Source organism: Drosophila serrata, unplaced genomic scaffold (assembly GCF_035046125.1).
Source record: "Drosophila serrata isolate PLE 108 unplaced genomic scaffold, ASM3504612v1 contig_272, whole genome shotgun sequence".
Classification (NCBI taxonomy): domain Eukaryota; kingdom Metazoa; phylum Arthropoda; class Insecta; order Diptera; family Drosophilidae; genus Drosophila; species Drosophila serrata.
The window spans coordinates 10,071,371-10,084,827 of NW_028257170.1; the positions used below are offsets into that span (position 1 = coordinate 10,071,371).

The 13,457-nt window shown below is 47.4% G+C and overlaps 4 protein-coding genes across 8 annotated transcripts in view; 3 read left to right on the plus strand and 1 right to left on the minus strand.

Moving 5' to 3' along the window:
* The window catches only part of dally (division abnormally delayed protein), a 67,566-nt gene extending 64,999 nt beyond the window's left edge, over positions 1-2,567 (plus strand). The window contains exons 8-9 of one of the 2 annotated variants that reach the window (XM_020960911.2): positions 4-145; positions 367-2,567. In XM_020960911.2, the coding sequence (XP_020816570.2) occupies positions 4-145; positions 367-518 (294 nt within the window). In that variant the 3' untranslated portion in view covers positions 519-2,567. The remainder of the gene's footprint in view (positions 1-3; positions 146-366) is intronic. The other variant, XM_020960912.2, reaches the window with a different exon arrangement.
* Positions 2,568-3,039: 472 nt separating this feature from the next.
* Positions 3,040-4,638, plus strand: LOC110190216 (ovarian-specific serine/threonine-protein kinase Lok-like). The gene is made up of 2 exons (XM_020960572.2): positions 3,040-3,223; positions 3,316-4,638. The coding sequence occupies exons 1-2, from the start codon at positions 3,091-3,093 to the stop codon at positions 4,449-4,451; spliced, it is 1,269 nt and encodes a 422-aa protein (XP_020816231.2). The 5' UTR covers positions 3,040-3,090; the 3' UTR covers positions 4,452-4,638.
* Positions 4,639-4,819: 181 nt separating this feature from the next.
* Tbc1d8-9 (TBC1 domain family member 8/9) lies at positions 4,820-10,605 on the plus strand. 4 transcript variants are annotated; one of them, XM_020960058.2, is made up of 11 exons: positions 4,821-5,152; positions 5,621-5,787; positions 6,287-6,545; positions 6,612-7,173; positions 7,230-7,378; positions 7,437-8,829; positions 8,888-9,105; positions 9,158-9,390; positions 9,496-9,843; positions 9,909-10,003; positions 10,069-10,605. In XM_020960058.2, exons 1-11 carry the CDS (start codon positions 5,109-5,111, stop codon positions 10,366-10,368), a joined length of 3,768 nt encoding a protein of 1,255 aa, XP_020815717.2. In that variant the 5' UTR covers positions 4,821-5,108; the 3' UTR covers positions 10,369-10,605. The 4 variants fall into 4 exon arrangements, with proteins under 4 accessions (XP_020815716.2, XP_020815717.2, XP_086689785.1 ...); XM_086833659.1 differs by having other exon boundaries at positions 10,072-10,605; XM_020960057.2 differs by having other exon boundaries at positions 4,820-5,152; positions 9,158-9,843.
* Tsr1 (Tsr1 ribosome assembly factor) lies at positions 10,540-13,373 on the minus strand. The gene is made up of 4 exons (XM_020960059.2): positions 13,138-13,373; positions 11,500-13,067; positions 11,171-11,437; positions 10,540-11,109 (listed from the first exon to the last, which is right to left on the minus strand). The coding sequence occupies exons 1-4, from the start codon at positions 13,241-13,243 to the stop codon at positions 10,597-10,599; spliced, it is 2,454 nt and encodes an 817-aa protein (XP_020815718.2). The 5' UTR covers positions 13,244-13,373; the 3' UTR covers positions 10,540-10,596.
* Between the last annotated feature and the right edge of the window lie 84 nt (positions 13,374-13,457).

Below are 13,457 nucleotides of genomic sequence, written 5' to 3' on the forward strand. Positions count from 1 at the left end.
CAGCAGGCACCACCGAACAGCATACAGTCGCACGATATTCAAAGCGACATGGGCCACGAGGGCTCTGGCGGAGGCGAGGGCCAAATTGGCGACGATGAGGAGGAGTATGGTGGCGCCCATGGCTCTGGTGATGGTTCAGGAGATGGTAAGTTCTATATTCATTTAGTTGAAAGAAATATTAGACTTCAAGTCAGACAAAGGACTATAAAGAACATATGAGGGGCAACGCGAGATAGAGCTTTAATGGAATTCATAGCGTTACGTATCTTATTCTTTATATTGTAATTGATCAGACCTGATTTTTTTTTCTTCAATATCCTTTCACAAAGTAACCCCTATTAAACAATATAAATCTCTCATTTTTAGGCCCCGACGTTAACTTCGGCGGCAACCCGCCAATCACCGAACAGGAGCCACGCGACAACGGCAAGACCAGTGGGTCGAACCCCCTGGCGGCCACCACGGCGACGTGGATGCTCCTCACTCTAGTCACAATGCTCCTCAGTAGTTGTAGTTAAGGATGCTGCCCCCCAGGGTCAAGGGATGAAGTAAACACACACACACAGGACCCCGCTGCGAGGGCGAATGCGATAGCGATGGCGATAGCGAGAGCCATAAGTCTCGCGAGGAACAGCAGATGCACAAGAATCGAGTTAAATCATTAATTAATAACTATTATCATTATTATTATTATTATTATTATTTGTGTAATTCTTAAGTTGTTACAAGTAATTTATTAGGCCCTAAGCGCATTCATCTCTAGCAATCGACTAACAACTCACACAACAAGAAGCGAAAGCGATCCCCACTTTCCCTTCTAGCTTTTCCAAATTCAGAGCTCATCGAATTTTCCATGCCGAGTCCAACTAGACTTATGTGCCATATAGATGTGTTGGGCTCTGCGTACACAAAAACCAGAGAGTAATTGCGAAATAAACAAACATATTACTAGACGAAGGTAGGCTCAAACTCAAGCAGAACCCCGTCGTCGTCCTCCCATAACATAGCATAGAGTGTGCGAGCAGTTTGTTCAGATAAATGTTGATATATATACATACATAGGCGTACCGTACGTAAAGCTCAATGTTCAAAGCAAGTTGTTCCTTTTCGGTGTTCGAGTAATTAGGCGATTAAGCTCTGGATAAACAGAAAGTTAGAAGCTATGGCACCACATTCAATGGATTCAATAGTTCAATCGACGCGATCCAATCACCAATATTATACGTACAACGGATATGTAGATCTGTTAGCTATAGATCAGTGGATGTTAAACCTATACGAAATTATTGTTGTCTACACTCTTCGAACTGAGCGAACGAACGATCCATTGGGGAAATCGAAGCGAAATGCATACGAATGGAATTTAGTTGAGGAAACGCACTTTATGGAAAAACTAGAAGACTTACAGCTTTATACGCAAAACAGAAACAGAAACAAAAACGGAAACGGAAACGAAAAACGATGAAATCTATTGATATATATACGTATATTATATGTAGCATTATTTAAATTATATATGAACAAAGCGGGGAGAACTGGAGGTAATGTCATTCAATGCATTCAGCTAATTAGAGTTTATGAAAGTTCAACGAGTTTGCATGCGAAAGTTTACAAGAAGAACTGCAGAGTTCAGCGCACAATTTCGCAATTTGCAATCTGCAATCTTTGATTCGAAATCTGCAATTCGAAATCGAAACTATTGTTGCAATCTAACGGATACTTTACAGTGGGCAGAGCGCTGCTGAATCAAATCCAGAGAGCAGCGCTGGCGACACTCTAAAAAACAAACAAATATATAGTTTATACACAAATGAATATGAAATATGCATTGATACGGCGATAAGAATGAAATCTATATATATATATATGTATATCTATATATATATATATATATATACAAATACATAAATGAATTAACTAATTAAATCGTAATTATATGCTAGTGCGTAAACTGTAACGATTAGCGCGTAAAAATATGTAAAAAGCAAGCAGTTGACCGAGAACAAGAAATTTAGTTAGTAGCAAATTAACAAAGGAAACGCCAACTTCCGCCGCACGCCTACCTGTATATACCGCTATACATATTTGACCGATCGAATTGGATCGGGGCTGGGCAGGTGTTTGTGCACGCGGGTTGCAAACTATGTATAATTATTATTTGTATCATTATTATTTAACTATTGCATGTGATTAATAATATTTAAGTTAAACGTAAAGCGCAGCATATTAAATTGTAACTTATGTATACCACAAACAAAAAACAACAACAAAACGAACAGCAGCAGCAATATGCGTGAAAAAATCATCATTGTAAATCTATTCGGAGATAACCAATGCGAGAAGCAGTAAGAATTGCACTAAAAATAAATATACTACTTTTAGATGCCTAAAAACCAATAAATAATTATGTAACAAGATAAAGCGAGTCCAGCAAATTTATTGAGCCAGCGAGTAAGAAGCGCGATGCAATAATGCTATGAGTAATTGAGTGTAATGGCCGGAAAGACCGAAACCTTTTGTAAATTTCATTTAAAACCTGAATAAACGTCAATATTTGAAATTCAAAACAGGCGCGCCTATTTTATTGGCCTTAGCTGGGAGAGGCGGCAACTCTGGCAAGCAGTTGTTTGTGGCGTGCGATTACAGCGTTACCAATTTAGCTTTTTGGCAGCTAGATCTGGCTGTTTTCACAAGCAAATTGCGGGATAAATTGTAAGCTGGCGTCTAGCGGGAAATAAACCTTATTTCAATATCAAAATTTTATTGGATTTTTACTAAAGTTCTATACCATCGCTATCGAGGTATTTCATAGATTCACAAGTGAAACTTAAAGTTTAAATGCCGAAAGTCAGACTGTTTCTAGCTTTTTTTACGTGTGGGCTTGGTTTTTTTTTTTGCCCTAATGAGTTGGCAACACTGGCGCCACCGATAGCTTTTCCTGATCTGGCAGCACCAGCGCTTGAGCGCTTTTCCGCAAATAAATTTTAATTATTTTCCCTTCAGTTCCTGGAAATTAGTTTATTGAAAAAGAAAGCTCCAATAACAAGCATCGAATTAGAGAAGTTTGTACGAAAGAACGGAAAATCAAGCATGGAACGTAACTCTACAGAATCTTCGGAAACAAGTAATCAAGCAAGCAGCAACGAGATGCAACATGAGACCCAGCAAAAGATTACCTGGGGCAGACTGCGCGGCATCGTGAACAAAAGTTTAAAACTACTGGGTACAATCTTGAAATGTCTTATATATTGTCCCCTTATGTTAAGTTTTGATTTCGTCCCAATCAAGAGGTTTTTCTCTTAAATTGTATTTCAGATCTGAACAACGAGGAGTTCTCCGTGGGACGTGGCAGGGATAATGATTTGGTCCTTACACTCGACGAGCTGCCCAAGCACAGCCTGATACTCGTTTCAAAAGTCCACTTTATTATCGAGCTAGCCAACTGTGACCTGAAGAGTCCTGCTTACATTCAGGATGCCTCACTAAACGGTACCTTTGTGAATAGGGAAAAGATTGGCCAAAACAAGAGGCGCATTTTGAATGATGGCGACGTTATTTCCTTATCCCAGACCGCCGACAATAAATTTGAGTTCATGGATTTCAGGCTGCCGGCGGAGTTAGCCGAAACATATAATGAAGTTTCAGAACTTGGCGCCGGGGGCTTCGGACTGGTGCGTCTGGTCAAAGATATTCGCACCGGCCAGCAGTTAGCGATGAAGATTGTGAAGAAGAAAAAAGTGTCGAGACGCCGGCGTAGAGCTCCAGAAATAAACGAGGTCAATATCATGAAGAATCTAACGCATCCGTGTGTAGTGCGAATGCACGACGTTGTTGAAAATCCCAAGACCGTTTATATTCTGCTGGAGGTTATGGCGGGCGGCGATCTCCTTGAACGGATAGTTAGCAACACGTATCTGAGCGAGGAGCTATCTAAACTGTACTTTTACCAACTCTGTCATGCAATTAAGTATCTTCATGACCGCAACATAATCCACCGCGACCTCAAGCTGGAAAATATCTTGCTGGAGACCAATGACGAGGAGACTCTCCTGAAGGTGTGCGATTTTGGACTGAGTAGGGTTGTGCGGGACGGCGTTCCACTTGTTTACACAAAAAAAGTGGATATCTGGAGCTTGGGAGTAGTACTCTACTGCTGCCTGAGCGGATCGTGGCCCTTCGGTTCAATAAACGGCTCTCCATTTACCGATCAAATAGAGAAGGGAGAGTTCACCTATGATTCACCGTCATGGGAGGAAGTTTCCCATGATGCGAAGCTTCTCATTAACGAAATTTTCACTGTGGACCCCAAAAATCGGCCATCAATCATTGACCTTTTGCAAAACAGATGGTTTTGTGACGCGCCAATGCAGCTGAAAGCTAAAAGGCTAATGAAACTCGAAAGCGTTGCAAGTGAGGAAAGTGTGCTGCCCATTCAACGTTGGAGTGTTTGACAACCTTCGAGTTTTTATAAATTTAAAGCTCCATTTTTTATTTTGTTATTATTATTATCAGTTTATACTTAATTTTCATCTTATCTGCTGCATCATCCGTATTTCTGTATAAAGAGATACATTGCCATTATTTACAAAGTAAACGAAGGCATCAGTAAAAAAATTTAATTTGCTTTGCAATGCAAAATTCAATGAAGTTGATTTAATAGCGATCTGCCAGGGTGTACATAAATCGGCTTTCCGGCGTTAGCTTACTTACTTGTCAAGTTTTTCGCCGGGGAGAGCCGGAAAATAGGCAAGGCGCAAAAGTTCCAGTAAGTCGCATTACGTGTGACCATTTGCCGGGGTGACAAGAAATGCCAACACTTTGGCAATGCGTTCCACCATTCTGACCGGCAAGGCAGGCGGGCACACCGCAGACCAACAACAAAGACCAAAGACAACAATTGAGAAAAGGAAAACACGGATTTTACGATTTATTGCGGTTCGGGGCAATGCTCGAGAGTAAATTTAGCCCACGACCAGATACGCGTACTTTCGGCCATTGGCAGGTGTTTTCCGACGGTCGGCTGGAAAATCAATTCTTAGGATTGCCAAAAAGCAGCTCTTCAACAAAGATAAATTTTGTTTTCTTTTTGCTACCGAGAACCGACTAGGATGTGGATTCAGCCGAAGGAACTGCTCCTGCCCTCGGCATTCTGGTGAGTGGTTAACTAAAAGCGAGCAAGCAGCCTCCTGGAGGCCGAAAACCTGCCGCTGGTTCTGGCACGGGTGCGTATGTGTGTGTGCTGGCATGTGTATATGCATTGTTGTGTGTTTATGGAAGGTGTCTCACGGACAGAGATAATCATGAAATGCATTTCACACCAGGAGCTGCGGATCGCGCAAGGGAGCCACGCATGAACCGCGTAGCTGTGCTTAGTTTGATTCTCTATTGGTTGATAACTAATTGAGGCAGAGTTCACGACTCAAGAACAAATAAAAGCGCAGCTGCTGCTGGAGCAGCTTGAAAATTTACTTCCAACTGTTTCCTGCTGCGTAGAAAAAGTCCCCCACACTTGAACGCACACATACTGGCGCGCGCACATGCACCGCCCCGAAAGAATTGCCATGCAACGTGGATCCACTGTCAATCCCAGTACATTCCTTTCTTCCACTTCTCTCCACAGGATTGCCGAGATGCACTCGCGATACTTTGTCCTGCAGAAGCGGCGCAGTCACGGCGAGTCACGCGGCTTCGGGTCCATTCTAGTGGGCACCTACGACAGTATGATGAACAGCAAACCGCCGCCGTACCGCATCCTCCATCAGACGCCATCGTCGGAGGTTTCTTACGGTAGGTTCAAGCCCATTGTGCGCCTTATCGGCTTCAGTTGGTGGGGCGGCAGGCTGGGCGGGTCTTTGGCCAGCAATCTCTGTGGCCGTGAATCATCGCGATTGGGTTGCTCTGGGTTTTCATGGGAGTACGTCAATAATTCTTTCATCTCGGCATCGCTTACGTAAACTCGCTACGCTTCAGATTACTAAGCAGGGGTCTGGCTCGTTTCTTTTGTGTTTTAATTAAGGGAACAAAAAGAGAGATGAAGCCGGGATTGGGGAACATAACCTAGAAAAACTCTAGAAATAAGTACTTGTGGAATAACTATGGTATACAATCTGTGGGAAGAAAACAAATCAAAAACAGAAGTCCTAGCAAAACCAAATTTGAAAGATGAATTCAACCCACACTACACTTGGGACCCTAATAACGTTTTTCAAATCGTATCTTTCTCCAAAAATACCTTTTCTGAGTATTAACACACATTTAAAGATACTTAAATTCATATACACCTTAGAAATCGCCATTGGAATCACCCAGGATGAGATAGTCAAGGACTGGGAATGGCTACAAGCCAATCTATTCAAAGTGCTGGACGAAATGGAGAACGAGGACGAGGTGACCAACTTCACCATATGCAAAATCCAATCGCTCTATACGCAGAACAATCAAGATAACACCGGTGAATCCGCCGACGTCAAGGTGATGACCTCACAGTTTAGGCAGATTTTCAAAATGCCCGAGGAGGAGCAGCTGGTTAACTCCTACTCCGCCACGTAAGGACGCCAACAACTTTAGCTTGAAGATAGAGTTCTTAATAATTTTCACTGTCCCTTTCGCAGATATGTCAAGAACAAGATCCCGCGGCAGGGAACGCTGTACATTTCGATGAACCACGTCTGCTTTTACTCGTACATGCTGGGGCAGGAGATAAAGCGCATCATACGCTGCGCTGAGCTCGAGGACATCAGTCGAAATGCCAATACCATTTATCTGAAGACCACCAACAACATGACCTATAACTTTACAATGCTCTTCAATGCCAGGGAGGCGCATCTGTTGATTGAGCAGCTCAATAAAATGGCCATAAAACAGTTGATCCATGACCCCGACAGCCCCGTCGTCGATCACGATCCCTCGAACTTCGCACGGTTGGGTAACAAGGTGTCCAAGAAGCCTGTGTTGCTGCGGGACTTGACGGCTCGCCAGAAGTCCGAAGAGTTCCGCATTCACTTCCGGCTGCCGCAATCGGAGATAATCGATGGAAAGATCAAGGCAAATATCTGGACGCCCTACTCGAAGCGGTTTAATGCCGGCTACATCTACCTATCACCGAACTTCTTCTGCTTTCGCAGTGATGTCAAGGATTTGGTCAGTGTGGTGATACCCATGAAGACCATTAAGGTGAGTTTCCAAGTAGCCTGCTTCGACCTCTATTACAATTTTCTGATTTGTTGCAGAGTGTGGAGAAAAAGGACGATGGCCAGCAACGGTTTGACAATCAAATTGTCATTATAACATCGGAGAATGTGCCTTTCATGTTTGCTCAGATCGTGGACCGGGATGTGCTGATTTCCAAGATCACAGATTTGCTGGCACGCATTCACATGTATGTTTTAAATTGAAGTACCTTATAGTCTATAAAATTAATATTTATTTTACAACAGTCCTGTGAGTCGGGAGCGTGCAAAGTACGACATTTCGTGGAGCAAGCAGACGGCTTTAATGAACACCTTTAAAACGCAGTTCAGCGCCGATATCATCCGCAAGCAGGAGGAGAAGATGGTGCGCTGGGAGGCGCACTTCCGGGACTTTGGGCGCGGCATTGGCATGTTTCGCACCACGGATGTGATCAACCTAATTGTGGAGGGCATTCCCGACCAGCTGCGGCAGGAGATCTGGTTGATCTTTTCCGGTGCGATTCATGATAAGGAAATGAATCCGGGACTCTACGAGGATCTTGTTGAAAAGGCGGCTTGCATCAAGAACTGCTTTGCCCATGACGAGATCGATCGTGACTTGCCACGCTCGCTGCCCGAGCATCCGGCATTCCAAAGCACAGACGGCATCGGCGCCCTCCGACGAGTCCTGCAGGCCTATGCTCTGAGAAATCCACAAGTTGGCTACTGCCAGGCGATGAACATAGTGTCGTCTGTGTTCCTGCTATTTTGCGACGAGGAGAATGCCTTCTGGATGCTGGCCAGTCTGTGCGAGAATCTGTTGCCGGATTACTACAAGGACAAGGTGGTGGGTGCGCAGATCGATCAGGGCGTGCTCAACGAGCTGGTGGAGACCCATCTGCCCGACCTGCACGGTCACTTAGAGAAGCTCGGCGTGATCAAGATGATCTCCATTTCCTGGTTCCTCACAATATTCATGAGTGTGATCAGCTACGAGAGCTCGCTGCACATCCTCGACTGCTTCTTCTATGAGGGCGCCAAGATCATTTTCATGATCTCTCTGCAGATCATCGAGTGGAACCGGGATAAGCTGCTGAAGTGTCAGGACGATGGCGAGGCCATGCTAGTGCTGCAGCACTACCTAGAGGGGATCTACAATCCGGAGTACCAGGTACCACCCACTAACGACAAGCGTAAGATGGAGCGCACCCAGACCCAAACCGTGCAGACGCTGATCCATGAGGCGTACACCAAGTTCGGCGAAGAGTTGACTCATCAGCGCATCGACGAACTGCGGAACAAACACCGCCGACTGACCATGCGACAATTCGATATTGATAACGAGAAAACCATTGTGAAGGCCTACGTCCAGAATCCTTACTTCAACCGCAGCGAGCTACACATGCTGCTCACCATCATTCGGGAGGAGAAGCACGCTCTGAAGTCTTTGCAACAGCAGCAACAAAAGGCCCAGTGTCCGCTGTCAGAGATGCCTCAGCTGTTGCCACAATCGCCGAGCAGAGCGGCCCAGGATGCGGCCGCCTCTATTGGCAGATACGAGGCATACTGCGTCAACTTTGAGGTATTCCACACGCTTTTCACGGAGCTAACTCCCTGGCGCAAATGTGTCAGCGTGGACATTGGCGAAAAACTATTCAGGGTGAGTTATATCCCAGGGATGCATACCGAGGAAATGTCTTAAATTTATTGTATATCAGCTCACCGACAAAAAGGGCACTGGTAACCTCGACATTGGTCAGCTCATCAACGCCCTAGGCCTGGTCTGCTCCGCCAAGAGCATGGAGAAGCTGAAGCTATTGTTTGTCCTGCATTTGCCGCCACTGCTGTCCAAGGCTGAGATTGAACGATCGCGACGGCCGCGTCCGCGCACCAAAGACGATGCCGAGGAGGCCTTTGAGGCGGAGGATTTCTTCGAGTAAGTTCAAGCTTTTAATTAATTTAATATTTTATTAATCGCTGTTTTGCAGCAACGATGCCTCGGAGTCGATGGAGGCTCTGCCATCGCCCTCGGATCACAACTTTGATGCCGACGACTTTGCCCTGGTTAGTGCCACACAGCATATGCATAATCTGGCCGGGATCTCGGGCAACACGTTCATGGACTTATCGCGCACTACGCCCAATCTCTCGCTTAACTCCAACGCCTCATCGTTGGTGCAGCGCAAATCGACATTCTACGTGGATCTGCCGGCACACCAGGGTACTGCAACATCCACAGATGCTGGGCGGGACGATGACGGGCCCCTGAGAGGGCTTCGCCAGCAGGGACGTTACGAATCGATTGACACATTTTCGGATATTTCAGATCTGGGAGCGGCCCGCATGACGCCGCCGGGAGCAGGAGCGGATGCGGCAGCCGGTGCAGCCTCAGCTGCGACCGCCGCCGATCCAATGCTTCTGAATGTCGAGACTATATCGAATTTCTCACAGATCAGCGACCTGGTAGCTGCCACACGACTTGAGCGCGCCGATTCGAATGCCACGGACTCCCGAAGTCTGGGAAGCCTCGGCTACCTCCTTGACCAGCCCGATGAGGGGGCGTCCAGTTCGCAGCATAGCATTCCGCACATGCGCAAGGAGAATTTCCAGCTGCTGTGGCGCAGCATTATAGAAATTATGGGTCTGGTACAGGACGAGGAGATGCAAAGAGCATGTAAGTACTGACTATTAGAAGGAGATCCAGAACGTGTTGGCTTCAAAGCTGTATTTTATTTATAGATGAGAACCTCCTGGAGCTGGGCAACAGCAATATCAAGAAGGAGCCCAGCCTGGAGAGCTTCACCCAATTAAATATGGGTGGCAGTGGTGATGAGGTGGGTGTTCAGCCGATTATAAGAAATACAAATTGAGTAAACCAATGTCGTTCCCTCTTTTATAGCAGCCGGATAGCAATGGCAATCCCACGACTCCAGCGGCGGAGCCCAGCAGCACCACCCGCCTCTTTGTGGCTCTCGAGGAGGAGTTGCGTCAGGCGGCTGGCGGAAAGGCCAGGACCGACAGCAGCAGCAGTAGCAGCACAAACATCTCAGAGTCCTGGCACATATCCATCAGTCAGTTCATTGCAACGGTCCTGAACGTGAACAGCATTGTCCGAGGTTTCCAAGTGCCCACCCAGATCAGCGAGCAGATTGAGCAGCTGCAGAAGAAGCGGCGCAAGTGCTTGTCCACCAATTACTGAATATACGGAGTCCCCAATTCCACTAACCCCATCCTAGCCACAAATCTGTATTAGCCATATATGAGAGCCCGACCTTGATCCTGGATCCTTGTGCAATGCGGCAGGCTTTTAATCGTATCCACGTTTTATGTATGTATATTGTATTGCCTCTGCAGTAAGTTAAGACAATTGTTTGTGAATATAATTCTATTATTCCTATTATACATTACTGTCACACGAGACGGTAAGCTAAATATCCATCGCCACCTGCTGCTCCTCATTTCTCCTGTTCGCCGACGCATGTTGGCGCTCGTGCTCTGCGGTTCGCACCAGGCACTCCTCGTATGTCCACTTGGGGAAGACTCGCTTGTACAGGTACATGAAGGCAGTGTCATAGGATCGCAGCTGGCCGTCAAAGTAGCACTTCATGTGGCCGTGGGTGCCGAGCGACTCCTTAATATGTCCTAGGCGTCCGCACTTGGTCCTTAGTTTAACCGGCTTGAAGTACTCCACGTCTTCCTTGTAGAAGAACATGTACCTGATCGTCGCCGATTTGCGGTTGATGCGCATGGGATGGCCGCTGAGGACGACGCGCTTGAGAACAATGCGATCGGGATTGCAGGAAAGCAGCCGTCCGCGTGCAACTAGTGCTAACGTGGAGTCGGGATTCACCTTAAAGGCCAGCACAGCGGCCGGAGGGAACTGAATGGGGGCGTAGAACGTGGCACAAACCGTCTCATACGGACGAAAGTAGCGCTCGAACTGGAAGAGAGATTACCATTAACATTAAAACCTTAACCATGTAAAGTCGTCTTAACCTCACCTTATGCTTGTCCCCATTCGTGTGCTGGCTGTAGATGGGATTCACCACAAAGCGTCGATAGCCGCACTGGATAATCAGCTGCTCTTTGGACTTCAGAGGCACCTCTGAGTCTGGCATTCGCTGCAGGACAACGTTCATTATGCACATCTGGTGCTCATGTGGCAACATTCCATACACAACGATGTTGTCCGTGAGCTGGGCGGACCTGAAGGTGTTCCAACGACTTTCCGGCACATTGATCACATGCAGCGTGACATAGAAACCGGGCTAAATATGAGATATAGAACGTTATAGACAGAGGGTGGGGGCAAAAAAAAACTCACACTCACCAGCACACCCTCAAACTCCTTGGCTTCGGCCAGAATCCTCCGCTTGGTCCGGTCAAAGTTCTGGAACTGATAAATGCGCGCATAATCTGCTGGCAGATTCTCCTTTGCATCCCATGGTGACGTCCTAAATGACTCCAGGCCGCGGTACTTCTGGAATCTCTCATGGGCGGGCACGTCCAGTGGAGTGTCGATCTCATCTGGCCACAGCTGATCTGTTCGCGCCTGCTGCAGCTTCTGCAGCGTCTCCCGTTCCTCCTGGAAGTCCATCTGGTTGTCGTACTTTTCGTCGTTGATGGCCGCCTCCGATGAGACGGACACGCTGTCCAGGTATTCTTCAGTATCGGAATCACGCTTCTCATACTCATCCTCAAAGGATTTGTTGTCGCACGACATGAAGTCCTCGTCATCCTCGTCGCCTTCGTCGTCGTCATCAGAGTCCTCGCTCATGTCATCGTCTCCCTTGCTGTCCGGATCTTCCACCTCCTCGACATCGGGTATCCAGGCCGCCTGGTACTCGCTGTAGCCCTTGGGCACGCGCTTCACCAGCTTCATCTTCTTCGTCTCCTGCTGCGAGGCAACGATCTCCTCCTCCGTGGGCCACGTCTGCTCCGCGTCCATGGGGTCAGGTATATTTTCGCTTTGCAGCGAAGTGCGCTTTAGTGGATCACTGCGATCCAAAAGACGCACCCCAGCGTTCTCGCCGTCGCGGGATTTGTCCAGTTTGTATGGATCTGGCGGTGCCACCACCTGTCCCAACTGAAAGTCACCCAGTCCGGGAATGTGCACTAAGCCGTTCACATTCAGGGATTGTCCGCGAAGAAACCCCGTGACCTCCAGGGTTCCGAGATCATCGCTGGGATCCGAATTCGGCTTGAACTCAACCACGTCGCCAAAGAGATGCGGCCGATTGGCCACATTGTGCAAGATGCGCTTCTTTTGACCACCAATGCGACGCATCACAGTCAGACCCTCTGTGGCCGTGTCCAGCTGCATAACCTTCTCCTCCGGCAGCAGCTTGGAGATGAACTTCTGCGCTGCCTGCTTCGTCGCGGGCCTTCGCTTAGGGTTAATGGACTCCAGATCCATAAGAGCAACCACAGGGGTGGGTATGCCCTGCGCGGACATCATGTTGAAGATCCGCTCGCCCCAGCGGTCGAAGATCTCGTCCTCGCCAAAGGCGGCGGATGTCAGAAGCAAGGTGGTATCGCAAACCTTCAGGTAGTCCAGGGCAATCAGCTCGTTGCCACGACCCGCTGGCGGAGTAACGAAGGCAAAACGCTGCTTAAATCGGGGAAGATTCATGTAGACGATGCCGCTCGGCGAGTTCTCCACCACCAGTTCGCTGTCGCAGCTCTCAAGGATGGCCAGCGCAGACTTGGGGTCGATTTGTTCGTGCATGGGCAGCAGGCAGACCAGGAAGGGAGCCGTGTTTTGGCCACCGAGCTTCCTCTTCTGCTCCAGAACTTCCTCCCGCTTGTTCCTGCGCAGCTGATTCATCTGGTTGCGGCGCTGCTCCTTTCGCTGCTGCTGCTTGTGCTTGTGGGACACAGCCTGGAGTCCCACCTTGCCTGTAAGCGAAGGATGAACAGGGTTAAGCAGGGGCTTTCCTATGGAAATCTCTTTAAGATTTAACTTTACCCTTCATGGCATTATCAATGGCTCCCTTGGAGCGATGACGCCCCGTTTTGTGGGCCTTGTTCGTTTGCTTCAGCGGCCCGGGCCGGTGAAAAGCGTGATCCGCCATACTTGCAGGTGTTTTAACCGACTAAAAATCCAATTAATCTGCGTTGAATTTTTTGTTTTCGCTCGAGCACATGTTCCGCGCCAGTGTGACCAAGGTTGGAAATACTTTTATTCTAGTAAAATAATGTATTGATAAATCTAGTATTTTTGCGGTTTGCGGTAATACTAAGATCTGGTTAATCTTTTTGGCAGGCGTTAAATTTGAATTTCTTATC

Excerpts from the sequence above, each read along its gene's own strand:
- LOC110190216 (XM_020960572.2), top strand. The coding sequence starts at position 3,091 with ATGGAACGTAACTCTACAGAATCTTCGGAAACAAGTAATCAAGCAAGC. Across the intron at positions 3,224-3,315 it reads CAAAAGTTTAAAACTACTGG|ATCTGAACAACGAGGAGTTC; the intron begins GTACAATCTTGA and ends ATTGTATTTCAG.
- Tbc1d8-9 (XM_020960057.2), top strand. The coding sequence starts at position 5,109 with ATGTGGATTCAGCCGAAGGAACTGCTCCTGCCCTCGGCATTCTG. Across the intron at positions 8,830-8,887 it reads TTGGCGAAAAACTATTCAGG|CTCACCGACAAAAAGGGCAC; the intron begins GTGAGTTATATC and ends ATTGTATATCAG. Across the intron at positions 9,106-9,157 it reads GAGGCGGAGGATTTCTTCGA|CAACGATGCCTCGGAGTCGA; the intron begins GTAAGTTCAAGC and ends GCTGTTTTGCAG.
- Tsr1 (XM_020960059.2), bottom strand. The coding sequence starts at position 13,243 with ATGGCGGATCACGCTTTTCACCGGCCCGGGCCGCTGAAGCAAACGAAC. Across the intron at positions 13,068-13,137 it reads CATTGATAATGCCATGAAGG|GCAAGGTGGGACTCCAGGCT; the intron begins GTAAAGTTAAAT and ends CTTCGCTTACAG. Across the intron at positions 11,110-11,170 it reads CGAATGGGGACAAGCATAAG|TTCGAGCGCTACTTTCGTCC; the intron begins GTGAGGTTAAGA and ends TCTCTCTTCCAG.